Source organism: Pholcus phalangioides, unplaced genomic scaffold, assembly GCF_987345545.1.
Source record: "Pholcus phalangioides strain wild (caught in Gottingen) unplaced genomic scaffold, Ppha-v1.0 ptg000018l_1, whole genome shotgun sequence".
In the NCBI taxonomy this organism is placed as follows: Eukaryota; Metazoa; Arthropoda; class Arachnida; order Araneae; family Pholcidae; genus Pholcus; species Pholcus phalangioides.
The window spans coordinates 3,155,930-3,183,295 of record NW_028301611.1 but is presented as its reverse complement, the minus strand read 5'-3'; the positions used below and the strand labels follow the sequence as shown (position 1 = coordinate 3,183,295).

The 27,366-nt window shown below is 35.4% G+C and overlaps 1 protein-coding gene across 1 annotated transcript; it reads right to left on the bottom strand.

Annotated features, from left to right (window-relative positions):
• Positions 1 to 4,157: 4,157 nt before the first annotated feature.
• On the bottom strand, positions 4,158 to 25,900 carry LOC149071529 (secretory carrier-associated membrane protein 1-like). The gene is made up of 10 exons (XM_089247710.1): positions 25,491 to 25,900; positions 20,973 to 21,065; positions 17,682 to 17,852; positions 16,687 to 16,759; positions 16,327 to 16,455; positions 12,706 to 12,862; positions 10,870 to 10,971; positions 8,669 to 8,807; positions 7,620 to 7,803; positions 4,158 to 4,597 (listed from the first exon to the last, which is right to left on the bottom strand). The coding sequence occupies exons 1-9, from the start codon at positions 25,536 to 25,538 to the stop codon at positions 7,639 to 7,641; spliced, it is 1,077 nt and encodes a 358-aa protein (XP_089103836.1). The 5' UTR covers positions 25,539 to 25,900; the 3' UTR covers positions 4,158 to 4,597; positions 7,620 to 7,638.
• Positions 25,901 to 27,366: the final 1,466 nt, after the last annotated feature.

Here is a 27,366-nt window from a genome sequence, read left to right as displayed (position 1 = left end):
AGCAGCGTGTCTTGTGACCCCGCCCTTCGGATCAGAGGGGGTGGGCACCAAAATGCTTCTTTGCTCCGGCTGACTAAGCATTTAGTTGCAGTCTTGCCTACTCTTGTGAGAAAGGCCGCAACTAGTGGGGGTGGGCAAGCGGGTCCAGTGCCCCTGACACCGGAACAGAGAGGGCGCCAAAATGTGATCTTGCACGTCTGACCAAGCATCGACCCTGCTCGTGGGAAGATGCTGTGGGAATCTGCCCATGGGTTCCACCCAGGGACGTAGCGTGCCTTCTCGGGACAGACTTTCTTGGGGCCTCTTGAAAATATTTATTATCATGCAAAATAAGCATATTTTTTTGTAAGCCCCCCCCCATTTGCTCGAGGCAGGACTCTGGTTCCCCCAGCCCTTCTACGGGCCAGGGTCCATCCGGGAGGGAGGGCTCAGAATAATAGGATTTGGTGAACTTTTTTTCGGAGCATTTCCAGCCAGAAGGGGGAGTGGGGGGCCTCAGATATATCACTTTGTTCGGGTGACAGGGATTGACAGGTATTTTACAGGACAGGCGAAGTTTTACCATATTATCCGGATTTTGGGAGGGGTGATTACTCAACACCCTTCTTCTGGTCTTATATTAGTTACTTCTGAAATATACAAAGTTTCATTCAATGTTTTTTTTTTATTGATAGATTGAACATTGTGTAAAATATACGTATGGCGCGGGGGGCAAAAAAATCACTTAAGTGCTTAGGGCCTTCAATCACGTATGCCCAAGAGATCTTTAGGATCCTCTAGGGAATTGGTTAGTACCCAGACCTGCTGCACAGTAAGAAGCTAGCGCCCTAACCACTAGACTGTCAGGCGGAAATATCTCAGCGAATATTTCGCTTAGAAACATGTAAATTTTTCTGTAGGAAGTTGGAGGATGGGGACCATATAAAAAAAATTGGATTTTTATGACACACTGTATTTCCACTCTCAAAGCTGGTAAAGAGTGATTTTTGAACAGATATTTCGAGCATTTTTTAAATCATAACTATACCTCCACGACGAACAATCCATGACATAAACCAAATTAGGACTTACAGGATACCTTCTACACACAGGGTGCATAGCTAACATCAGGTACCACATTTTACAGAAGAACCATTGATCTCGGAGGAATACTTCCAATTAGAAAAATTATCCAGAAAAAAAAAAAACTTTATTCGGTCATCCTATCTTAAATATCCCAATTAGAAAGCTGTTGCTCTGTTTCTCTCCTGGGGGCCAACAAATTCCACGTTTCTAAGTGTAATATTCACTGAGATATTGGCTTTAAAAATTTGAGAAAAGACTGGGAAGAACAGTGTAAACTAACAAAGTTTCCTTCCTCAATTTACACTGTTCTTTCTCAATTTTGCGTTGTTTTTTGAATTCAAATATCTCAGCGAATATTACACTTAGAAACTCTGAATTTTTTTTTTGTTGACCTCGGGAGAGACAGGGTAACAACTTTCTAATTGGTAGACATGTTGTTTGGTGCGCTTGAAGTTTCCAAGCTTACTTACTGAACCATTTGCATCATTCATTTTTTTAAGTATGAGTGTGGAAAATATCACCTATTATTACCCGTCATGTCACAGACAGAGCAAGGGATCACACCCCCTCCCCCATGAAAAAAAATGTATTATTGGCACGGAGGGATGGGGGAGGTGAAGACGCCCCATTTTGAGGAGCCTGCATCAGCTTTTTCATCGTGTATAGCAACAAACACACAAGATGCCCTGCGCTTGCCCAGCTTTCGATTTTGATTGAGACAGGGCTAATACAGAGAAACACGTCTTTAACGAAACCTGTTAGAAAAAATCATGTGTTTACAAATTTAACTAAAAAAAGAACTTATATGAAGTCTGTTATATATTATACTTTCAATATATTTCCCCTATTCTATGTCTCCTGGAATGCATGATGTAACGGGACTTAACAAATTACAAAAAAAAAAAGAAAAATCTAGGCACCAGAAAAATCTTTTTGGGAGCCAAACATTTCTTTTTTAAAACAAAACAGGTCCAAAAACAGTACTTTTTTTGACCAGAATAGAGACGGATTTACATGTTGGTAGATATGCTGATATGAATTCGAAAATATTTTGTGTTATCCTACTCCAATTTAGTTACCACATGTGGGAAAACATCAGGCACCATTACCAAGGTTTTAGTAATCATGGTGACCTGGGATCTGTCAAATCCTGCAGTATAAGGAGATGCTCAGTACTTAGAAATTTTGAGCATTAAGCTGTTGCTTAATGACAAACATTATATTTAATCGGCCACTTTCACTTCTCTAATATGGATGACAGACTTTGCTAAAACATGGTAAGACCACACATGTAAGCACACTTTCAGGGATGCACAAATTCGTTGAAAGTTTCCCAGAGGAACATTTGTGAGGAACATGTGCAGTTATGAGGTGGTACTTAGAATCTGACAGAGTTATCCACCTATACAGTGTAGTGTATTTGTATATCTAGAATGCAAAATACTTTCATTATACATAAAATTTGTTGTATTGAAACACTGAATTTTATTCTAAGACAGTATAACCCCCCCCCCTCTTTTGCTGATACTTACGGGGCAAAATAGTTCATAAATAAGGATGACCATATCTGAGGGGATTCCTGCTGAAACTGTACAAAACAGTATCAAAAATAACTGAAAGGGTTCATTATTTGGAAATGAACGAAGTCATGAAAGTACATAATTATTGCAACGATGTGCAACTAAAATAGCGGAAGAAATATTTTTACAAAGAAGTTTAACACTAACAAATTCCCAGGACAGATCATAAAGATTGCTTGGTAATATGTGAGGATCACGTCAATTAAAAATGCTTGCAATACTGAATTTACATCTTTTGGAAAAAATGATCAATGGATGTTTGGCAGGTTCTGCTGAGTGTTCCCTCACTTCTTCAAAATGTTATTTTAAGCTGAGAGAGAGAGATTAATCCAATGCTTTTCCATCATTGTGTTCACAAGAAAATGTATTTAACTCATCCAGTACAGTACTTTAAAAACTTTGTTGTAACGTTCAGTAACTGATTTGTTCAGATGACTCTAATTTCTAAACAATGTCAAATACTTTTTTGGTGGTTTGTGATCTCTCTTCTATTCCCTTACCTCTACAGATACCATCATAAATCATTTGTACAGTCGAACCTTGTTATAACGAACTCCAAGATATATCACTTCGTTATACTGAAATTTTGTTATAAAGGAATTCAGATTTTTGCATTGTTCCTATGAAAACTTATCTGGGGGATTAGAAAAGTGTTTGTTAGATTGAGATTTTCACTATAACAGTATTTGATGACAAATTTTTCTTTTAGTGATAGAGATCGATTACTAGAGCATACCATATTAAACAGAGTGGAATCATATGTAAAATATACGAGCACAACCAGCAACACATGATTTTAGATTCTAAACTGACACCAAAGTTTCCAAACATTAACAAAAACTTCAAGCCAAAATTTCATCAAAAAAAGTAGCCATAAAGCAGACCAAATACTGGAGCGTATGCTGCCATCTAAGAAGCATGATTTGAACCAAAATTACAACTACGGGTGTCTGTACATGGGTCCTGGTCCAATGAATGATGACAGTTAAGGAGGGGTTCAAAATGCATTATATAAATAGGGCTTTTGCCAGGAAATTTTTGTTTGGCCGTAAAACAGGGTGACTGCATTTCAGAAATGACCATCAAGAGGGATTTTACTGTATTTTTGAGAGTATAGAAAAAATAAAGAGATTATTTTTTCCACACAATCTATATATGGAATATAGTTTCCGCAGAATGGAATGTAGCTCACAAAACTATCAATTGCCCATATTGTGAAACAAGTATCTCACACAAAATTGCAACAAAACTGTCAAAATAAACGAGGGCACTAACACATCTTAACAAGTATAGAAACAGACAAGGATAACTATGAAACCCACCAAAAAAATGAAAGATACAAAATCAATCACAAAAATCAGAACAAAAAAAATTGTCAGGAGTTCTGGACCATCATTTAAGACCGAATGACTGATTTGGGTATTTTTCATGAGCGTATAAATCTTATAAGTCCAGGTACCAGTGATTGACGAATCATGTTTATACTCATGTTGCAAGTAAAAAAACACTTCGTAGAATAACATTTAGAAACTTTAATTCCTAAAACAAATAACCTAATTTAAAACATGCATGTACATTGTTAGAAAGCCCAAGGAGAAACAAAAGGGCAAAGGGTCTAAAATACAGTTGCACAGACCCTTCGATACAAAGCTTTTTTTTTTTATATATAAATGCAAAAAACTCATTCAGTTACAACATCACAACAGCAAAATAAATGCAGTTCCACACTACAAAAAGAAAACAAATGGTTCTTTTTTGGATTTGATTTTAAAAATCATGAGATTTTTTTTCCTCTATGGATAACTAATTAAGTACGCTACCAAAGTCATTGAAAAAATGTTTCTTGTACAAGAATCCCATCTCGATTTAGTCTCTCTTTTTTTTTGGCTGAAAGATTCCGCTGACTCTCAATTTTCTTTTATCACAATGATGCTTCTTCTTACTATTGATGCCTGAAATGGAAAAGAATTTCTGAATCACATATTATTATCTCGATACATGCTAAGGAACAAAAATGACATAACAAAACCTCAACACTAGAATGACGGAAGCAGTCATTTTGACCACAAAGCTACTTTGATGCACACACACACGATTAAACCCAAATGATTTATCTCAGGTGGTTACAATTTTATGACCTTTTTCATCTCTTGTTAAGTCTCTTAAATTTTTAAAATGTAAAATGTTGTAGGGATCTTAGTTCAGTGGTAGAATTAAAATCTACCTAAAACAATGGTAGCGGTCAAAATGACCGCTACCATTGTTAGTTAATATCTCTATTGTTAGTTAAATATCTCTATAACGGTCATTTTGACAGCTATAGAGATATTTAACTAAAAAGGCATGCTGAAATGGACATTCTCCTTATGCAAACATTAATATCAAGGAGAACACAGATGTTCTATCGCAGTGTTTGTTTTTCTCGACCACCCATTTTGTACCATTCAAGGATACTTTTGAAGTTCATCATCATACATTATTACGGTTAGAATAATGATATTGTTATTATAATTCTTTATATTATTTCTTTATTATAATTCATTTAGCGTCTCTGGATCTTTGTATGCATTGGTTGGTACAATGTCATGCAAAGAATATTGATTTTTCACCATTTCACCCATGGACAGGTCTTCAGCCCACGGGGACTGAGACGATCCTTATTTTTTGTTTCTTCACACTATAGATACACTACACTGACCCGACCCTGTGGATTATATCAGGAGAAAGCCATAATTTCACCACATATTATGCTTTTGACAGAGAAAAAAAAAATTCTACAGTTGCCCACCTAAAAATGCCAAATTATTGGATGGGCCAGACTAGCACGCAGCTGGATTATTGAGAGTCTACTGCAGTTTGTCAATCAGGATGTCTGCTGTTGAAACCAATAGCTCAAATAATGATCCAAAATCAATTTAGCACAGTTTTTTTTACCTTGTTAGGGCCAGCACAAAATCACCTTGCAAGCCAGCTGTTGGCCATCCCTGGTTTGAAGCAGTGATTGACAAACTTAAAGCACGTCAGAAAATAAAAAGAAAATATTTTGGTGGACCGGATATATTCAAACATTGATTAATACTTGGAATTTTTATGTTTGGACATGAAGTGGCAAGTATACTTCAAAAACAGTCAATTTTTATTGCAAATGAGAGAAAAAATGGTTTATTCCCTACATCTGTGAAAAAATAAGTATATTTTAATAACTTTATGCATATTTATTGCATACGTGATCCGTTTATTTTCTTCCATATGCAAAAGTTTTTGAATCAATTTCTATTTAAATTCCTGTAACTATATTTTTCGCATGCGAAAAAGGGGCAACACTTCCTCCCCCACCCAAATGAATTTTTTTAAAGCACTGAAATTGAAAATTTCCACATTGTTATTTTGATATCAGTGGCGGAATTGATAGAACCTCCAAGTAGGCTGCAGTATGCCCATCACTAGTCTAAGCCATCTAGACTATTATTATTCTCAAAAAACACTAGTCTATAATCCATACTACAAGAATAATAGATAATAAAACAAAATAATTCATTCTAGAAACTCCATAGAAAAACCATTCCTGTTAATCAACTGAAAAATACATGATTATATGATTGTATGTGAATTCTGTGTATGTCAACTGAATAATTTTATATTTGTATTTAAATAAATAAATATAAAGGGTGGGCAAAAAGTCTGTAGAAACTTTAAAAATACATAAAACCAGAAAAATAACCAAAATAAAAAACAGTTTGCAAGGTTATCGCCTCTAGGTCACTAGAATTTTTTTGACAGGAAAAAACAACTAAAACTAAAAAAACAGCCGATAGGTGGCGCTGACGTGCACAAATCAAAGAAAAGATACACAAATAACGAACAGAATGCCTCCAAATCTTTTATTACAGTAGTATGTGTTCCACATGACCATCACCACAGGGATAACACATTGTTGCAGGCAAGTCACAAATACAGCAATGGCAGAGTGCAGCAGGTCCGGATGTGTACATGACACCTCTCGGCAGATCACATTTTTCAGTTCTGACAGATTGGATGGACCGGATCAATACACCTGATATTTCAAATATCCCCATTACCAGAAGTCTGCCGGTGTCAAATCTGGAGACCAAGGAGGCCATGGGAACCTGCAATGCCTGCTAGTGATTTTTTCTTCCCCGAACATCTGTATCAGGAATGCCTTGACAAGAGTAGCAGTGTGACTAGTTGCTCCATCTTGCATCAAAGATGCGATCCGCGGAGAGGTGTCATGTATACATCCGGCCCTGCTGCACTCTGCCGTTACTAGATTTGTGACTCAGCTGCAATGTGTTATCCCCTGTGGTGGTGGTCATGTGGAACACATACTTCTGTAATAAAAGATTTGGAGGCATTCTGTTCGTTATTTGCATACCTTTTCTTTGACTTGTGTACGTCAGGGCTACCTATCGACTGTCAGCACCATCTATTGTTTTTGAATTTTTTTTTCCTGTCTTAAAAAAATTCCTATGACCTAGAGATGCTAGCCCTGCAAACCATTTTTTTATTTCAGTTATTTTTCCGGTTTTTATGAATTTTTAAAGTTTCCCTGAACTTTTTGCCTACCATGTATGTATGTTTTCTTTATTCAGTTAAAAAAAATCTGAAAATACATACAAGACTGTAAAATATTAACCAATTAGTACTTTAACAAGGCTGCTGCATAATCAACTCTTTGATCTAATTTATATTGACCGACTGGAAGGACTTTTAGTCTCTTGGGGTCACAGAGTATTTGTGTCATTCTAATGTCATTTTTTGTGTTTTTCTCACTTGTTTCGATTGTATGTTTTATGTGTGGTGATCAGTCAAATTGAAAAAAAATCTTGCATTCCTTCTTTGGATTTACACTAGGTGGTCAAGAAGTGTTTGGTGACTGATAAATTGGCGAAAAAAAGAGATAAATTGGCAAAAAAAAGAGATAAATTGGCTTCCACACGAAACTTTTATTCTCACCTTGTAAGAAGAAAATAAATTAGTAACGAAGACCAGATGCACTTCGATTAAGGGCTTCCTGGGCTGCAGTTGTTGCAACGTTAGTGGCAACATTCTGAACATGCTGATTCCTCATAACACCAGATGCAAATTCTTCTTGGGCCTTGGCCAGACTTGCACCGGTAGATCTGTATATACGATGAACCTATATTGGGGAGAACGAATAAATTAATGACTAAAGTAAAATTAATTACAGTCGATGCTCATATCATAACGACCATGTGCTATTGCAACTGTTCTGTTATAACAACTCTGGTATGAAAGTACCTAATTTTCTTCCATTTATCCCATGCTCCTCTCTTCCATCAAATATAACGAAGTGCAAAAAAATTCAATCTAATACAACATCCTAGAATGTCAAGACCATATAGTTTTGGAGGTACAAGTCTAGGCTCTTTTCTTTAAAAAGGAATTATTTTTTTTGCTGTATAGCTTTCTAAAGCTAAAGTCTAAAGCTTTCTAAAGCTAAAGTCTAAAGCTTTCTAAAATTCAAATAGATGTACATCTGAAAAGTGATTCTACGGCAGATATGAATTCATCAGGCTTAAAAGCAGTAATTCTGCTGACAATTGCACAGAATTTCAGCTCATATTTGGGATGAATAAATGCCAGAACTTTGCCACTGGACTTATCCCGTTGCCAAGATCTCTTCCAGCTCAGCTTCACAGCAGAGTCTGGAATACTTTAACAATGGAACGCTTAATCTCATATTTGGGCTGTGTTATGTTAGTGTGGGCAATAATATCACTTAAAATGTTCATTAGTCAAATCCCAATTCATTAGCTAAGGTAGAAGTGTTACAAAAAAACATTTTTTCGAAAAATTTATAAGGTGTTTGTTATCCAAAGTGCATCACTGTAATCTGCAAAACTTTATTTATCACATTTTTAAGGATAGTCTCTATTCACCAAGGATCTCATTATCCAAGGTTACTGTGGACACTTTATTCTCAGTTAGGAGAGGTTCTACAGTACCACTATACATTATTCCAAGAGAGAAGAATCACATACCTTAACGAGCATGAAGAAGGATGCTGCTGCATCGATAGCCCATAAGAAGCCAATGAATATGGCAATAATCCCGACAGTATAAGTGCTAACAGTGTGTTGGCCGCTGGACGTCAACGTTGTAATCCCATTGAGCAATCCACTGGAAAATATATGAGAATCCATTGAAAAATATGACAATGTAAATAAAAACAACAACAGCAACAACATTGTATAGAAAATTAGTAAAAGAGAAACAATTTTCAATGTAAAGTGAATTATTGAAAAGTGAGGGTTCCCACAAATCCCTTGTTACACACAATGCAAATTTCAATTCAGAAAAAGATTCTAATTTTGCCCGCCTTTTGATGTAAGCTAAAATGTGAATCACTGCCATTTTATGCACGAGGACCAATTATACCAAGGGTTCTCAAGCTATGGGTCCTGACCCAAACTTAGGTCACAGGTGCTTCTGAGATGGATTGTATAAATCCATACAATCTGGTTATAAATCCATCTGTTGCCCCACTGGTTTCAGGGCATCTTAACAATGTCGGCATACTGAGCTGTGACCCAGACATTTTTGGCATATTTTTTAGGGGATATCCGCATTGAAAATGGCGATGCATCATTATATAGGAAGATACTAAAAATATCGATATGAAAACAAAACCAAATGAAGATTCATAATTGACGAGAATTTGAAATTAATGAGAGAAATACATAGTTCCAGAACTAATGAAAATAATTTTGTCTGCGTTCAAGCAAAGGTCATTTAGTCCAAAAAAATACTTTTGATGGACTACCTTTCTTTCTTTATTTATTTCAAGTCCCCCCCCCCCCCATCAACAAGTGAGAGTTTGGTGGTGCTCTCAAATCGGACTGCACATGAAATTGCTGATACTTAATGCAGTGTCCTGTGATTCGAATTTTTTTTGGCACAGGATAAGTGTCGAATTGTCAGGCACTACAAAAGTACTGACTTGTTAGAAAAGATTCTGACGAGGTCAGAGAAGGGTTTCAAACACATGTGCCAACACAATAAAACATTGACGGGAGCTAAAAGTAACCAGTCATCTTGTATATTGGGGACTTAAGTGTGTAAGTAGGCATGGTAGGGGTGCTTTGGATTGTATATTCGTTAATTACTAGAGGCGGGGGAGGGGGTGGTAAAATAGCCTAACTAAGTCTCCCAGGTTCTGGCACCTACGGTTTCAAACTCATGAAAACTTGGAACCCTTTCTTTCAGTAGGTAAACCCTTTATATCAATTCATTATACCATGCATAATATTAAAAAAAAATCCTGTCAGTATTGACATTATGAATAACAAAAAAAAAACCCAAACCCAATAAACCAACAATTTAAAATTTGTGATATTTTCACGAATTTAAAAAGAAATATCAATATACAGGGCATCATAGGCATATACAGAATTTTCTCAAGGGAGCGGGACCTTTTACCCTATAAAATAACACTACAATCTCGGCTTGGGGGGATTAGAACCCCTCCCCAACGATACACCAATGCAGGGCATCCTGTAAGCGCTAATGTAGTCTATATCTCATCAACTGTCTGCTAATGATTCCAATTTTAAAAATTCTCAAAATGTGTTCAGAAATCACTTTGTACCAGTTTTGAGAGTGAAAATGCCGAGTCATGGAATAAAAAAATCTAAATTTTTTTACGGTACCCCTTGTCCTCCAACTTCTGAGGGGGAAAGTTGTTGCCCTGTATCTCCTGAGGCCAACAGAAGAAAATTCAATGTTTCTAAGTGCAATATTTGCTAAGATATTTCAATTAAAAAGTCAGAGAAGAGTTATGAAAGAACAGCAAAAACGAATGAATAGCGCTCCTTTCCTTCATTTATGCTGTCTTTCCTCAACTTTTCTCTGATTTTTGAATTCGAATATCTAGGGGAATATTGCACTTAATAACTTGGAATATTTTTTGTTGGACTCAGAAGAGACAGGGAAACAACTTTCTAACTGGAAGTTAGAGGACAAGGAGACCGTGTGAAAATTTAGATTTCTATTTTGTTACATTCTGTATTTTCAATCTCACATTTTTTAAATTTAAACTATACCTCTAAGATGAAATGTTGTTAAGCTAAAGGCAGCATTAGCACTTACATGACGCCCTGTATAACACAACTGAAAAAAAAATAAAGCTATGGTGATTCGAAGAATTCACATTTTTGTTTCCAGCTTAGCTATGTGCACTCACCAGGATCCCATGTGAGGAATACCAACAGCATAAAATACAGATACCAGGAATTGGAAGAAAAAAACAAAGAAGAACACCATGAAGCTGAATGAGCTGTCACTTCTAAAAGAAAAAAATATATAGATGTTAAAAAAAGTGAGAAAAATACCATGAACATACATGAAGGCTGACTAACCTTAATGTTCAATTTATTCATCAGGAACACCCTAGAAACTCTTATGTCATTGAATGAAACCTCAAAAAAAAAAATTATTTTGGTTATTTGATATAGCTCCTAGCTGGAATGTTTTTTCAAATATGCCTAATGGTTCATTTCATAACTCTGCCAATTTTGGTCATAAGAGTATGGATTTTTCTTTCTCTAACACATGCCAATGCATAGAAAAATACTTCACTAAATGTGATTCATATGACCTGGGAAGCATATAAAAATTCATATTTCATAATTCCAAAAATTGTATTTGTTATTGTATTTTTCAGAAATAATTTTTTTCCAACTTAAATGGCTTCTAGGATGAAGGGCAACATCTGAAGCATTTTTTGTAGTTGGACATTCCCTTTAAGACTAAAGATTTAAGCATTAGCTATTGAACAATGATAAGAATATACACCATGGGTAGATATCACATAACCTTCAAGATATTATGTGCAAATTAAATTTCATTTTTGGAAGATGTGGCACTTGCATATAATGCTAACAAATATTTTCACAAGTACACTCAATTCAGGATACATCAAATAAATATCTGTTCAAGTCAAAGTTTTCAAGCGTCTCTAGAACACATTAAATATTACTTTAGTATTAAATGTTTTCTTTAACTCGAAGGTCTCTTCCTTCAAGTTGAAGGTTTTGGGTATGAAATGAATTTAAAAAAAAAAAAAGCATTTACCTCCTTGGGGAAGAATTGAAAGTGCAGAATACATAACTTAAAGATAATTTATTTCTTTTAATCCCCCCTTTCTCTAGTTTCCTAGATAAACAGTGACCAATAACAATCAACATGCTCATGTGTACTAGCAAATATTTTGTTGCATGGCATGTGCTCAAGTTAAATTGGAAATTTCACTTTCACTGAGTTGTAAGAGAATGTAGTGTTCAAGCATCAGTACATATCTTGATTGTGTGCAGATTTTCCAAAAATGTCGAAGCTGAAGTTGAAATGTTTAGATTAAAAATACTAAAAATTTAAATTAAGAAAAAGGAACAGTTTATTGATAAAATGGAAATATATCTAAAATCACCATGGAAAATACTTGAATACCTCATTCATACCTAACAAAGATTTAAAAAAACAAAGATATTACTCGCGCAAGACTCTTTAAACAGGAATGAAACGAGAGATAATATAAACAGTTACTGCATTTTTTTTTATTGCATTCATACATTTAATTCATGCAAGCATTGTGTAAACATCCGATCATATTAATGTATGTGCCTATGTTTTCTTTTATATTTTCATTCAATATCGTAATTGTATCATATATATATATTTGGAATAATTCATCCATGAAAATATTTTTTACCCTTTCTGCAGTTTAACTTTTATTTTACACATATAATATTCATAAATATATCACTGGTTGGTTTAACAACTCTCGCTCCTTACAAAACTGGAGTTTCAGATGAGTTGAACTAACAACAACTCAAAGTTTTTAGTCTGCATACTCGACTAATCAAGATTTAATAGTATTTTCAGCACCACTAGGCTTATTCCCAAAATATAGTATACACAAGGTAAATAAAAATTTTGCAAAGGGTTTCATGTATGAACACAACAATCATGCAATAAAAATATGTTATTTATCTTATATTTTTCTTTTGATAAATAAACTTACCTAAAAGCTTTGTAAAGAGGTCTGAACCAACAAACAAATGACAGAGGTGTGAAGAATATTGAGAGTAGCAAAGAAACTCCAAAAGTAGTTCCATCTCCATTAGCTATGAACAAAGCCAAAGCTCCGAGCATGTTTAAGAACAAAAGGAATGTATAGACTGAAAAAAAAAAAAAATTGAAGAACATGGTAAAATAAAAATTAATTTCTGTCGTTAGCTGATACAGACAAATGATGCCTAAATCATATATTTCATCCTTATATGTTACTACTTATATGTTGCTGATACACACAAGATACAGACAAATCTTAACCAGGCATATGCCGTCATGCAGATTTTTGGGCTCTATAACATGGATACGATGGAATAATTTGTCATACAAATGCTGCCACCTACACAGGCATCCTTCTACTTTATTATATCGCCACTAGATGGAGTTGAACAATTATATTTCAAGGTCTCTCTCTCTGGGGTTATTATTACTATTATTTTCGCCATGCTTTGCAAGGCTGTATCCTCAATTGTTTTTTATTTTTTTTAAATATATATTTTCTATCTTGTAATTAGTAACATATAAGGATGAAATATATGATTTAGGCATCATTTTATAAATTTCAATACATTATTTGTAACATAAATTACTGAGAAATATTTTCCTGCATTCATTTTGAACTTGAACTACCCATGCTGTCATTGCATTTCTATTTAGAAAACTGAAGTTTTACTAATTAACTTTTATTATTATTCTTATGATTTTAAATACATAGCAAAGAACATGTTTTAATGTTTTTATTAAAAATTCAATCAAAAAATATATTTTAATAGCTTCAAACTTCCAAAAAAAGAAAAAAGCATGCACATCTTCATAAAAAGGGCACTGCGGGTAGCACAAAGGGAAATTAATTGACCAGACGACTGGTTAATTGAAAGATTCTGATTTGTTAATAAGATCATATGATCCAGATCAGTGATTTTCATAGTGGGCAATATTGCCTTCTTGGGGGGGACAGCGATAGAACCGGACTGGTAGAAGGTTTTGGTGTAGTATGGGATCCTATTGGTTGGCTTGAGTTGAGGGAGGGACGATAAGCAGAAAAAATTTTAAAAGAAGGGCCAACGGAACAAAAATTTTGAGAAACTATTGTCCAGGCAAAAATTTATTGAAATTTAAGGTGTTTGTTTCCAGATTTAACGACAGATTCAGATTAATTCGGGAAAATAGAAATCTCAACTCTCAAAACAGGTTTTGGAAGTTAGTTTTCCCAGAACATACTTCATTTTTCTTTCCTCGTTAAACTACTATATAATATGGGTCTTAAAATTAAAATAACTGAAAATAAATAAAATAATGTTATTCTTAAAAAAATGGATGATAAGTCATACAAATTACAAGCTTATTGTCCAGCCATTTTTAACAACTTGGTAAAAAAAAAGAGAACTGGAGGAAGAGTTGGCTGATAACCATTCGAAAAACAAAAATGGTGATGCAATTGACATAAATAATGAATGTGATATGCATGATCAAAAACAATATCAGTGTTCTGTCCAGCCGGAATTTGGGTCCGGAAAACGGACCCTTCACAAAATTCCGGGGCTAAGAAACGGACCCTTCACAAAATTCCGGGGCTAAAAAACGGACCCTTCACAAAATTCCGGGGGTAAAAAAAGGATGTGTCACAAAATTTGGAGGATAATAAACGGATCCATCACAAAATTCCAGAAAACGAACCCTTCATGAAAATTACGTCGTAAAAAACGAACTTTTGCGACTGCTGTGCGACAAAATTCTTGTCAGTTATGACCCTAGTCGTAATAGAAAGCCATTGATCTTTTTTTTTAAGCATGCATTGTTGGCCCAACACCACCACCCACTCTCCCATAGATGAGTAATCTTATCTATAGAAGTTGTTGGTTGGATACCGGAAAACATGACCTTGAAAAGGCGATCGGAGAAAGAGCGTGACCTTGAGAGGGCTTTCCTTGTTTCTAGTCTTCTGGTTAGGACATCCCGCTGGTTGACCACGGATTGACCGCGTCCGATATTTTATCGCACAACCTATGCCATTATACAAACGCTTTAGCCCCGCACTTCTCCTCAAATGGTCTTTGAATCACAACCTCTTGTTAGCCGTAAAATCGGTGTAGTTGATGCTTATTGTAGAATTAGATTATGCGCTTTCATTCTTGAAAATTTAATATGAAGCGTGGTCGACCACCAACAGGTGGAAATTCAAGGAATAGTGATTACTACATTAAAAAAATACGGCCAACTGACGTTCGGGGATGCAGCTCCATAACATCGTTTTTTAAACGAGGATCTGAAAACGTCACCAAAAAGACGTCAGGTACAGATAATTCCAATTGTGCTAACCCGGAAAAAATTACTGAAACATTGCTTCCTTCATCGGTTTCGAACCACGCTGTCGAAACCTTGGAAACGGCGCGATACATTACCGATTTATCAGAAGCGCTGAAAGACATTTCGGATTCTTCGAAAGACATTTCGGATTCTTCGAAAGACATTGCCGATTCGTCGGAAGCGGCAGAAGAGATGACCGATTTATCGGAAGTGGCGGAAGACATTGCCGATACGTCGAAAGCGGCGGAAGACAATTCCGTTTCTTCGAAAGACATTACCGATTCGTCGAAAGCGGTGGAAGGCATTGCTGATTTATCGGAAGTGAAAGATGCTACGAATTCGTCGGTAGAGCCGGATTTAAAGAAAATTTCATCTACAGAAGCTAGAAAAATGGGTCCAAAAGTACCGAATTTGTTGAACATCGCACGTTTTGAGAAGCTTCACAGTTGGCTATGTTACAGCATTTCTGCATCTGGCTTTCTTTGCAAAATATGTTCTACATTTTTTGATAAGGGACCCTGGATTGACCAAGGGGTGCAATTTGGTGATCACTCAACACCAACACGATGTGTCAACAAGCATATATATAGCCAGAAACACAAACAAGCTGTGAGTGCATCAAAAACTAGGAAAATGATAATAAAAATGAAATGAAATAGGAAAATGAGGTTGCTGTTTAATTAGTATTACTTTCACTGCTATTTTGAAAGTTTTCACAAAAATAGGGTACATTTTCACAAAAATAAGGTACATTTTCACAAAAACAGGACCCTGTGCAAAAAGTCTGGACAGACCCCTGAATATGTTATTAAGGTAGCTGATAGCTTTCTCAAGTAGATGAGATTGCTACTGGACAAACAGAAATTTCAAATTCGTATAAAATGATACTCAAGGGACCGGAGGAAGGTACTGTTATTCAGTATTTATCACTATAGATGGAATATGTCAAATGCTAGCAACAGTGTGCCAGGACCAGAGAATATCATTAGGCAGGCAATTTAATAATTTAGGAATGCTATAGCGGGTCATAGAATTTTCACAATACTCCCCTCCCCCTCAAAATAGATGAGACTTTTTTTCCATAAGAGATCATACTAAAAGAGACAAAAAAATGCTCCCAAGCTTACCTAAATAGCAGAAATTCTACAGAACATTTAAATATATTCTCTTCAGAGCTTACAAAAACACAATTAATCAAAGGTGTATGAATAATGCTGGAAATATAAATTGAATAATTTGATTTTTTTCCTTTATCAGTACATACACAGCCACATGTAATACATGGTTCGCACTGTCCTCTGGAAAGCATCAGGAATTTCAACTGATATGTCTTGATAGAAGCAGGGTCCCACGCAACACTTCTTCGGCAATGGAGGCCAGTTCTTTTGAGTAGCTGAAATACAAAATGAATAGCATATTTGGTGTGGTTACTTTTGTTTAAAATTTTCTTCAATATGATATGCATAAAAATATAAAACCAATTACTAAGACATGTTCCAGTTACTTTTTTCATTTCATAGTAAGTCAGGTATGAGTCAAAATACAAACATGGACACATCTATTGTTTTCCACTTTATAATTAAATCCTATAGATGATACAAACAAATACTCAAGCATCACTTACTGGTTCCTGTAGCAGTAGCATTGGCAAGACTTTCTTCTCGAGCTTGAAGCTCTCTAGCCTTTCTTTCCAGCTCCTTGGAGAAACAGATTAGAATACAGTTCAAATCGAGTGAAATTTTACACGATAGATAAATAAATAAGATATATTTCATATTGACATGCTCACAAGCTTTTGTGAACATGTAAATATGCTCAAAGCCATTGTGAAAGGAATAACTCAACAGCTTCCATGAATAATTGTAGCATCCAGAAAAGCAGATGTAGGTTTATGAATCCTAATTTAGATGCTTTTGTACAGCAATAATAAATCACATTTAAACTGTAGATTAATACAAAATTAAACTTTAGTTTTATTGCTCGAAATGTTAAAGATGAAAACAAAACAGAGCCAAATAAAAACCCTGAAAATGAATATTATTTATTAGCATTTAAAAATGTGTAAAAAAAGTCTATTCAGCATAATGAATAGTCGCACATGCAATAAATAGTCAAGTTCTATTCTAACGTGCAGTGTCTTTATAACCAATTTGTAGAAATAACAGATCATTAACTCCATAAAAGCCAAAATGCTCGAAGATGGCTGAGATAGGGAGTATGGGTATGTTTTGGATTTGTGAAGGGTCAGGAAGAAAATGAAAGATTTCAGCAGAGGCGGAAACCTGAAAAACAAGTCTAAGTCTCATAGAAGGATGAGAAAAAAAGTAATAAGAGAAAGAAAAGATTAGTAGAAACGTGGACGAGTCTATTTTGAGGGTTTGAAGGGAAAAAACCAGCTATAAAAGAGTTAATGCGAGAATAAAAGTGCACCACAGGATTCATAAATTAAAATTTTACACTATCTATTCTAAAATTTTGAGTATTAGACGTGCTATAATGCATCATTGACCTTACTGCTGATGCCAGAGTTTTTCTTTGATTGAAAAAAATTATTATTTGCATACAGTTTTTCAAACAAAAGAAAGAAGAAAGCTCTGGATATGTAAAAAATATATTTACTTCTTGTTTTTTTTGCAAATCCGTAACAGCATACTGAGCTGCACTCTCGTTATAAGTCGGTGGAAGATGATCACCTGTTCCAACAGCAGCCTGATTAGCTGCTGCTGCTGCCACAGCTGCTGGAACAGTCACATCAGGGGGCACAGATGATGGTGGTGGTAATTTAATTTGCTGCGGAAAAAAAGCAAAACAAGAAAATAAAATAAAACGCAAGAGATTTAATGCTTAAAATAAACAAGGTGGTGAACTTTTTATTTTAGCTGCGGTTATAGATGTAATAATATCTGTGTGTGGAAATGTTATGTCAAACACATTTTCTACTCAAAAAAACCTTTTATTATTTCTTATTGAGATCAAACATTGAACATATATAATTTTTCCCTTCTATTTCCTGAACCATACATAAATATACTTTTGAGCACCTTTTTGAGTTTAACAACCTAGAAGTGACATGAAGTCATTGAAGATTCTTCCATTTTACTTTTGACTTGTTTTCTTTATTTTCGCTCTTAATTTTGTCTGCTCTAAGGCTTTAGTGTGTTTTTTATCCTTTTTCTGAAATACTCAAACATTTGAGAACTCACCATTGTAGGAATTAAGCTAGTTTTTTTTTGTCTCATGAATGCTTGATGTTTTCTATAAAAATTCCAATTTTCATTGCATGTTTTTCGCTTATAACATGCAAACTTTTCAACCGCTTTTTATGAAATTTGGCAGAAAATTACAGAAAACTTGGCACTGCACATGGGACATCCTGTGTAGAAATTTAGAATGAGACTATTTATTATGCAATGAGATATGAGTATTTTTAGTATAATTTTCAGTTGCACATGCACAGGAAATATCAATTTTATTTTTTCATAATTCGGTTGCCAGATATATGTAATGCAATATATAAAACTTCCCGTTGAATGTCGTGAAAATTTAGAAGTTATATGCGATATCCTGAGCTTTAATTTAAGTTACTGGCTGAGAGTACCTGGATTACAAGGGATTTTCCATAAATCTGTATTTTGATTATTTTCTATCATCTGATAATTTTGTTCAGTTTATTTATTCTGACATCATACATGTGTGTTATGTTAAAGCATTTCTTATATATAGCAATGGACATATCTTCGCTCATTTGCATACAGCTGTGGACTTATTTTTGAAATAATCAAATAACACAAAATAATCAAAATATCAATTTGTGTAAAAACCCTTATCATCCAGGTACTCCTAGCCAGTAACTTAAATTACAGCTAATGATATTGTGTATATCCTTCTGAATTTCACGACATTCAACTACTACTTCACCGCACACCAACTCTGGTCATATATCACCATAGGGGAATTTCCGACTAGAGGAGTTGTGTGGGATGCTCCATCCAGGCTCGGTATATAAAGAACTTGTTTCTAATGTTCTATGTCCGGATTAGAACCCATGGATCTTGATAGCAACCTTCGTAGTGGCAGACGAGCATCTTCGCACGGCGTCACTCGTCGCATACGAAATTGGACTGGAATTTTTACATAAGTTGCACTATATATCTGGCAACCAAATTGTGAAAAAACAAAATCAATAGTTTCTGCGCATGTGCAAGTTAAAATCATTTACTAAAGATGTTCATATCTCATTGAATAATAAATTTTCACATTTTAAATTCCTAAATACAATGTTGTATGTGTAGTATTAACTTTTCTGTAAGTTTCACAAAAAATGGTTGAAAGCTCTGCATGTTATAAACAAAAAAACGTGCGACGAAAATTGGAATTTTTATAGAAAACATTTATATCTTCATGAATATACATGTTATTCTCATGAAAGTGAACATAAGAATTGCATCACATTATGATATTTTTTGGAAGTTACAAATCATTTGCAGTTTTTTACCATACAGGGCTGATTAAAAACTTTTTTTTTACTTAATTTTTTTTTTGGTCCTGAAAATGTGATTAAATTTTCACATGAAATTGTGAGTGCAAGCATAGGGTTCACGTGACCGAAATTTCAGAACGATTTCTCAAGTATTTTTCTAGAAATTCTAGACAATGTCTAAAACTCCAAAAAAAAAAAGGACTTTTGGAAAAATAATATGTCATATGCCATGCCCAGCAATAGCATTTAGATTCTTTACAAAGGACATTACAAATACAAATACAACGCCACAACAGGCAAAATGCCCAACGAGGTGGCTATTATCGAGCATGATTGATGTGGAACAATTTGAGAATTACTGACCATAAAGTGAGCAACCCCATTTAACTTCAAGCACCATCAATTTCATGTCTTCAAACCACAATGGATGAAATATTCAGATTATGTACTGACATGAAACAATGACACTTTAAAACAAAATGAAATGTACTGTTGGTGGGACAAAACTATTTAATGCAAACATGTGTCTTAAGAAAAGCACTAAGAATCAGTCAAAGCAACATTCCTTTTTAGCCCAATTTCAAAAAATTCATCGAGCTTCAACATAAACTTAGAAAACTACAACAATGTGGCTTGCTGTCTTGTAGAAAAGAGTTCAAACTATTCAGATTTTTTTCCCCTTATAATTAATCTTTGATCGTGAAATCTGTTTTTTTTTTTTTTAAAACAAGGGGTAAACTTGTTTTAAACTTACTTTAATATTGTTACATAGGTGGCTATCTTATATAGTATCATTATGTATATGAGTGATACATGCAGAATTGGACAAAAAAGAAAAAAATGTATTAAAAAAAATGTCTGCCGCAAAAATTCTTAGGGCACATCTTTACCTGCTGATAAACAACATACAGGGTCAATCCGACCTATTCTGCCAAATGAAAGGGAATGATAGACGAGCCCAAGTGGACCATAAAACACTTCATCAACTCTGTATTATTTTGAACAGTTTTTGCGTTATGGTAGATAATTGATTATGGGGAAAAAAATGTGTTAAGTCTGAAAAAAAACAGAATTTATGAAGTTTTTGAAAAACCTATACACAAACTAAGCATACATTTGGAAAACAGCAGCAAAAATTCTACATAAGGTGACATGAATTTCATCAAAATATCTGGTTTTAATGGCAAGCTGCAAGTGCTAAAAGATTGCAAAGTTCAAAATTGAATTGTCTCCAAAATTTTTGATCGGCAATTCTGCAAACACCATTCTAGTTACAATCATTCACATTTGCCAAAAACTTGCCCATTCCACCAGCTTTCGAAAGAGCCTGGCATAAACCAAATTGGTCATCTAGTTCAGGAGTGAAAATGACTGTGGTGTGAGAAAAATGATCAAATGATATAGAATTTTCAAGACATGACAAAATTTACCTGCTGATTTGGACCTTTCTCGAATGGATTATATGCCTCCAATGTTGCTTGATTGGAATTTGTTTGCTGAGTCAAGTTCTGTACTGAGGGATCCTGTGGTGAAAGATATTTTAGTAACAAATGCAGTGCAATGAACCCCCGTCCCTTTCCCAAATTTGTAAATGTACAGTCTAATGTAAAAGAGGTCCGGAAATTTCATTAAATACAGCATTTGAGCTGTGAAAAAAAAAAATATATAAAAAAAAAAATATATATATATATATATATATATATATATAATTTGTAAAAAATTGAAGCAATATTCATCAGAGCAGTTGAACTTTAATTGGGGGTTGGCATAAGATTAAACTGTTGACATGCAATTACACAGTTTATCTTCTGTATTCATGATTTCCTATTCAAAGTCTTTTTTTCCTCTTCTTTTCTTTGAAAAAAATTGTTGCAGTATGAGCGTCGAAGGTAGAGCTGACTGATATAGGCCTAATGTATTTGCGTATATATAAATTGACATCATCATCATCATGCCCCCCCCCCCCCCGCTCAACAACACAGTGACCCCCAGACTTTCAAGTCTATCTCCACCTATGTGTTGCAGTGCTATTTATGGTATCAGAACAAAACATGCAGCAGAGTCTCCATAAAACAAACTTCCATTTAATGAAATTTTCTTCAAAACTTAGACTTTGAATGACATTTACATGTTATTCACTTCCCATATGACAAAAGATAATTTCTATATATACAGCCCCCTTCACTTGATGTGATCACATCGGGGGGACTCAGGGTTTATATCCAAAAAAAAAATCCTGTTTGCAAGTGCGGTGGTCATACATGATGTTGGACCAAACGGTACGTGGTAAACAAGTAATATGGAACAACTGTTGTTCTTTCCCACATAATTGATTGCAAAATGTTCAATATCATTCCCTTTATTTTCTACTACGAAACGGGACGTTCCCCCCCCTTTAAGCTAAAATTTTGCAGTTTTGTTACTTTCAGCCATTGTATGGTGCTAGAATGAAACTGTCTAATGTTTATCACAACAATGACAATATTTTTTTAATGTACATATCATGTTTCATAGATCCCGAGAGACTTTTTCGTGGAAATGTAATTTGAATCCAGTCAACTAAAGGAAATTGATCAAGAACTGAAGGAAAGGGGTTTTTTCCGTTATATATAAATTTGTCTTCAAACAAACTTTGTATGTATACAAATGTCTTCATTATAGGAAGGCCATTGAAAAAACAGCTCCACATGCACATGGATCACAGCGAATACCATGAACTGATTATGACATTTTTTTATATATTTTTTAATTTTTTAATAAATAACGTGATCTTCACGTATTCCCAAGGGATCAGCATGATCCGTCCAGGGAATTTGATAGTGTTAGTAGACATCCATGCCCGAACTGGGATTCAAACCCAGACATGCACAGAGAGAAGCTAGTTCCCTAACCACTCGACTGCCAGGCGGCAAGAAAGGAAATATTGTGGACCAACATTTCCATTGACCACAAGGGAGTGGGGGAGAGAACACCTTTTAGCCTCCTACATAGTCCTGCAGAGTGATAACGATAACTTGGAGGGGTGGGAAATAAATCTGACTGAATCTTGAATGAAAGAATGCACAAAAGAACTTTCAACCAAAAAAATTTGATAGCATTATTCAAAGTCCTGATAACTATAATCAAGTTTTTTCCTGTTTAATGATAATGAGCTATTCTGTTCCTTGCAAAAGTGATAACAACACCAGAATTATAACATTATCCGTGAGTCTAATAAGTGGTGTCACCTGTAACAAAATGTTTCGGATATAATTTTTTCTTTGCAAATTATCATTTTTTTTGTAACATTTCGGGACTTTTCCTTTCTCAAAGTTCCAGCAGAATACACCTTGGAATCATGAAGCAGGTGTGAATAACCAACTAATGAAAAGCTGAAAGAAAGAGACCTTCACCTTAACGCTGTCTTACAGGGGCGGCTCGTGAAGGAGGCATGATGGCGAACATCCCCCTTAAAAATTTCAAGTCATTATTTTAACAATTCAAATGGATTTGGTACCAACACACAATACTATTGAATTTCTTTTTTTTCTCAAATGAATTTGCAAAATTAGAAAATAAATATTTTCAAAAGGCACTGATAAAAAAATGTGTCCCATAAAGTACAGGTCATATAGTCAAGGTTTAGCGGAGCTTTCCATGGAAAGATACATATTCTTCTTTCCTCTTTAGGGACTTTCCGTTGTGTGGTCAAACGAGATACCCTTATTACTGAGGAACACGTGAGGAAGGAGAAAGGGGATAGTTAACACAAGTTATTGCGCTCGTTTTGGCAGCGAAAAAAAAAACACCAAAAAAAAAGAAACCCCAGTGCCCCGGATGTTGATGCTGCCATCTATCAGCTATCTTTTAAATCTGTTGCATCTTTTGCATTTTTTAAAATTAGAATATAAAAAATAATTATATGCTTAGAACTTTATCATTAAAATATAATAAATCTCCTAAATTATAATAAGAATATGAATTTTTGCAATTTGCAAAAAAACATTGCTAATGGAAACTGGTGGACCTAAATAACGATTTGCAACGTTGATGTTAAGATATCGATAAGGTTCATTGCGTAAATTGTTCACGTTCATGTTGCATTGATGTAGAGCATTATTTTTGTACTGCATAGATATACAGATAATGTGAAAAATAATTTGATGAACAAAAGTTATTGAATGCAGTGCAATACTTTATCAATTGTAAATAGCACATGCACTCAGGGCAGGAACTGCGGGAAGGGGGGGGGGCAGTGAAGGTGATTGCCATAGGTGGGAGCGGCAAGTTTTTTTTTGGGGGGGGGGGAGAAAACAAAGAACGCCATTGTGTAAAATAATTGAATTTTAAATTATTTGCCCAGGGTGGCAAAATTCCTAGTTTCGGATCTGCATGTACTACATATCACCAATAGATGGCAGTATATTTTTGGAAATCTGCCCCCCCCCCTCCAAAATATCCGACCACGAACCACATGGTTTTATGTTACACTAAAAACAAAAAAGCACCTTTAATATCCTTTAAAGTTTACTGTAGAGCTTAGCAATTGTTTCATCGCTTTTCAGCAATAAGCGATAAACAAAGCAGGATTACAGACTTTTGTGCAGTTTAGAAATATGTTATAAAGACATTAAAAAGAGATAAGCAAGTTTCAATTTTTGTTTCGTTTCTATAACTTGATTTAAAAATTTTAATTCAACAAATTTTCTTTATAATGAAGTTTTTTAAAGGATATCGATGGGACTCAGTTAAATACAGACTCAACTGTAAATTATATGTGGAAACTACACCGTTTTCTAGTGCTTGTGGGAAAATGTTTCTAAAAAACAAGTTCAAATGCTTCTGAAAGTGAAATTCAAGAACCTGCAAGAGAAATTTGAAACATCAACAGATGAAATAGTCCAAGTGAAAAACCCTGCAACTGAAGTGAAGGCAGATATCTTCAGCGGTGAATAAGACAGAGGCAGGTATCTTCAGCTTCAACTGGGATGAAAGCTGAAGAAGAGGAAAATTTATGTTTCAGCTGCAAATGAAGCCAAAGAAGAAATTTCACCTGTGAAGGCTTCAGAGGCAGGCATCTTCAGGCTTGAATGCAGCGGGTCTTCAATTGCGGAGAAAACCAAAGCAGAGACATCTTCAGCTGCGAAGGAAGAGGAGGCGGACCTCTTCAACTTTGAATGGAGCAGAGGCAAACATCTCCAGCTGTGAAGGAAGACATTTCAGCTTCGAATGGAACGGAGGGGCACAGATCTAGTGTGATGTGTTGCAAGGGGGCGACTTATTGCATGGGATTTGGTTGAATTGCCCTGCATTTTCAATGAACAAATTTCCCAATATTATTCAGCTCTTTGGAGGGACGATCGACCCATGGCCCCCACAAAGGGGGGGGGCTGACAGGGCTCTAGCCCTGGGGCCCGGGATAGTTCTCATCATTTTTATGTTTTTTCACGCTATAAATTAACTACAGAAGGGGCCTGCAAAAGATCCCAGCCTAGGGGGGCCCCGCTCCAGGATGTGGGGGCCATGGACCGACCCCATTCGAATCCGTGCCTGGGCCCTGCCAACTAGGGATGAATCTTATTTTTATGTACTATACATGCGGAAAAATTCTAGGTCCAAAAGGAACCGAACCAACAATGTAGAGGGCGTTCTCCCCAGGGTGAGCCTCTCAAAATTTTCGAAACCTTATTTCTATCAAATTCAATGCACCGCATCAATTACGCTAGAGAGAATCCCAACAAATGCGCCAGGCCGCCCCGAACTTGAGGGTGGGCTCTGGTTTTGTATAAATTTGAGATGAAATAGCCGCATTGGGGTCGATTATTTGATGGCGAATAAAGATAGAATGCTTTATCCAAAGATATAATGTTCATTGAGGTACTGCTTGAGTTAATCAAAGGGAGGAGAGAGTCAACAACTGTCAACGTTGACAGCCACCAACGCGATCAATGACATGTTTTTTTACTCACCTCGAAAGGATTGGTGTCAACGTCACCGAAAGCGTTTGTTGAAGACATCGTGACGATAATCTGTGGCTTGTCTTAACCTTAATCATTCAAATAATTATTAATAATGACCGCATTATTCAACAATTATTAAATTGCGTCTCTTTCGACGGGCGGCATATGTCGTAGCGGGAGACGTTTACAAACATACGGCGTGTGGGCGGGGAGGGGAAAACGACGAGACGACACGCACAAGAAAAAAAAAATTCCTATTTTTATTTGTTTGTCTATAAAAGAAAGTAGCTATAGATGTCGTGCTCATCGGTTCATAGATGACGTCAATGATGATAAGATTAGCGTGACATCTATTGATTAAATTACTAACGATCACATAAATATTTCGATTTGCGCGTCATCTATAGCTACTTTTTCTTGTTGCTGTTATAAAGGAAGTAGGGTTGTCATCAATATTTCGATTTGCGCGACACCTATAGCTACTTTCTATAACAACAAGAGAAAGCAGCTATAGATGGCCAACAAATCGAAATATTTATGACGTCATTACTTATGCCTGTACTTTCTTTCATAGACAACAACAAGAGAAAGTAGCTATAGATGTCACGCTGATCGAGTTATTAATTGGAGACAGTGATGGTAACTCGTGGGAAATTTCCCATATTCAAGGGAAAAATTGGCCAAAATTTGTCCAAGTGGGAAATTTCTTAGCATTTGCGGGAAATTTTGTGAGTTCTTCAAAAAAAGAATTTTTTGAAAAAAAAATAAAAAATTAATACACTTTTCTATTGTAAAATACTTGATTACGTGTTTTCCCCACTAGATGGCAGCACATTTTCGGAATGCTCGTTAAAAATTTAGTCAAAAGTCTCGTTAAAATTTAGTAAAAGTTAAAGTAAATTTTTCAGAGAAATTTTGCTGGAAGAGGTTACCACACGCACACATCACTGATTGGAGACAATCTCCACTGAAAGTTGTTTGTAACATACGTATCTTGATTGAAAAAACCAGAATGTCAAGCTCAAGCTTCTCCCTGAACACAGTCAACTTGTCATCCCATAATTCCCATAACACTATGAGTTCAATATGACGACCTGCAATATTCGGAGGGCATCCTGAAATACCCTTTGGAGGTTCTAAGCCTTTTTTTTTACAGCAACTTCAACCCTACCAATATGAAGGGAGTCAAAGAAAACTCGCACAAAATATTTCGCCATTTGCGAGACCGATTTTTTTATGACTGGGTCTTTTTTTTCAAGAAGGAAAAGGTTCAACTGTTCAACTGAAAAGATTAAGTTTTCCAGGGACTGACTTTTCTGGAATAGGTCTTTTGCTCTCATAAAAAGTCCGAGGAAGAACCTCGGCCATCCTTCTAATAGAGAATGGCCGAGGCGAAGGATATGACCATCGATTGATTTTTTTCCTTTGATGCTCATCAAAGTGAAAACGATTTAGTTATCGTTGAGTAGAAAGGATCTAAAGTTACCGGGTTGTCATCAGATGCGGGGGTTAAAACATTCTATTTCAGAGCAATATATATAGATAAACATCAGTGTAGTAGCACTATTGGACATTGGGTGGTCCCCAGATCCGAACAGAGGGGAACGAAGAAACAAAGAAATACAGTGGAGAGAGAGTCGTCCGTTTATACGACTCTCTCTCTCTCCACTGTATTTCTTTGTTTCTTCGTTCCCCTCTGTTCGGAGAGTTGTATAAACGGACGACTCTCTTCCCACTGTATTTCTCTATTTCTTAATTCATACAGTGTACAATGGGCCAACGGGAACCCGGTTAGGTTGGGGGCCGAAATAATTGAAGACGTTTAATTACTTTGAAACTATTTCTTTAGTTTAAGTCAGTTTCAAAAATAGCGATTGCTTCCGGT

What these genes read in the sequence shown, in the direction of transcription:
- LOC149071529 (XM_089247710.1), bottom strand. Translation starts at nt 25,538, where the DNA reads ATGTCTTCAACAAACGCTTTCGGTGACGTTGACACCAATCCTTTCGAG. An exon ending in TTGACACCAATCCTTTCGAG is followed by an intron (nt 21,066 to 25,490) that starts GTGAGTAAAAAA and finishes CTTTCACCACAG; the next exon opens with GATCCCTCAGTACAGAACTT. An exon ending in ATTTGCAAAAAAAACAAGAA is followed by an intron (nt 16,760 to 17,681) that starts GTAAATATATTT and finishes TGTTTCTCCAAG; the next exon opens with GAGCTGGAAAGAAAGGCTAG.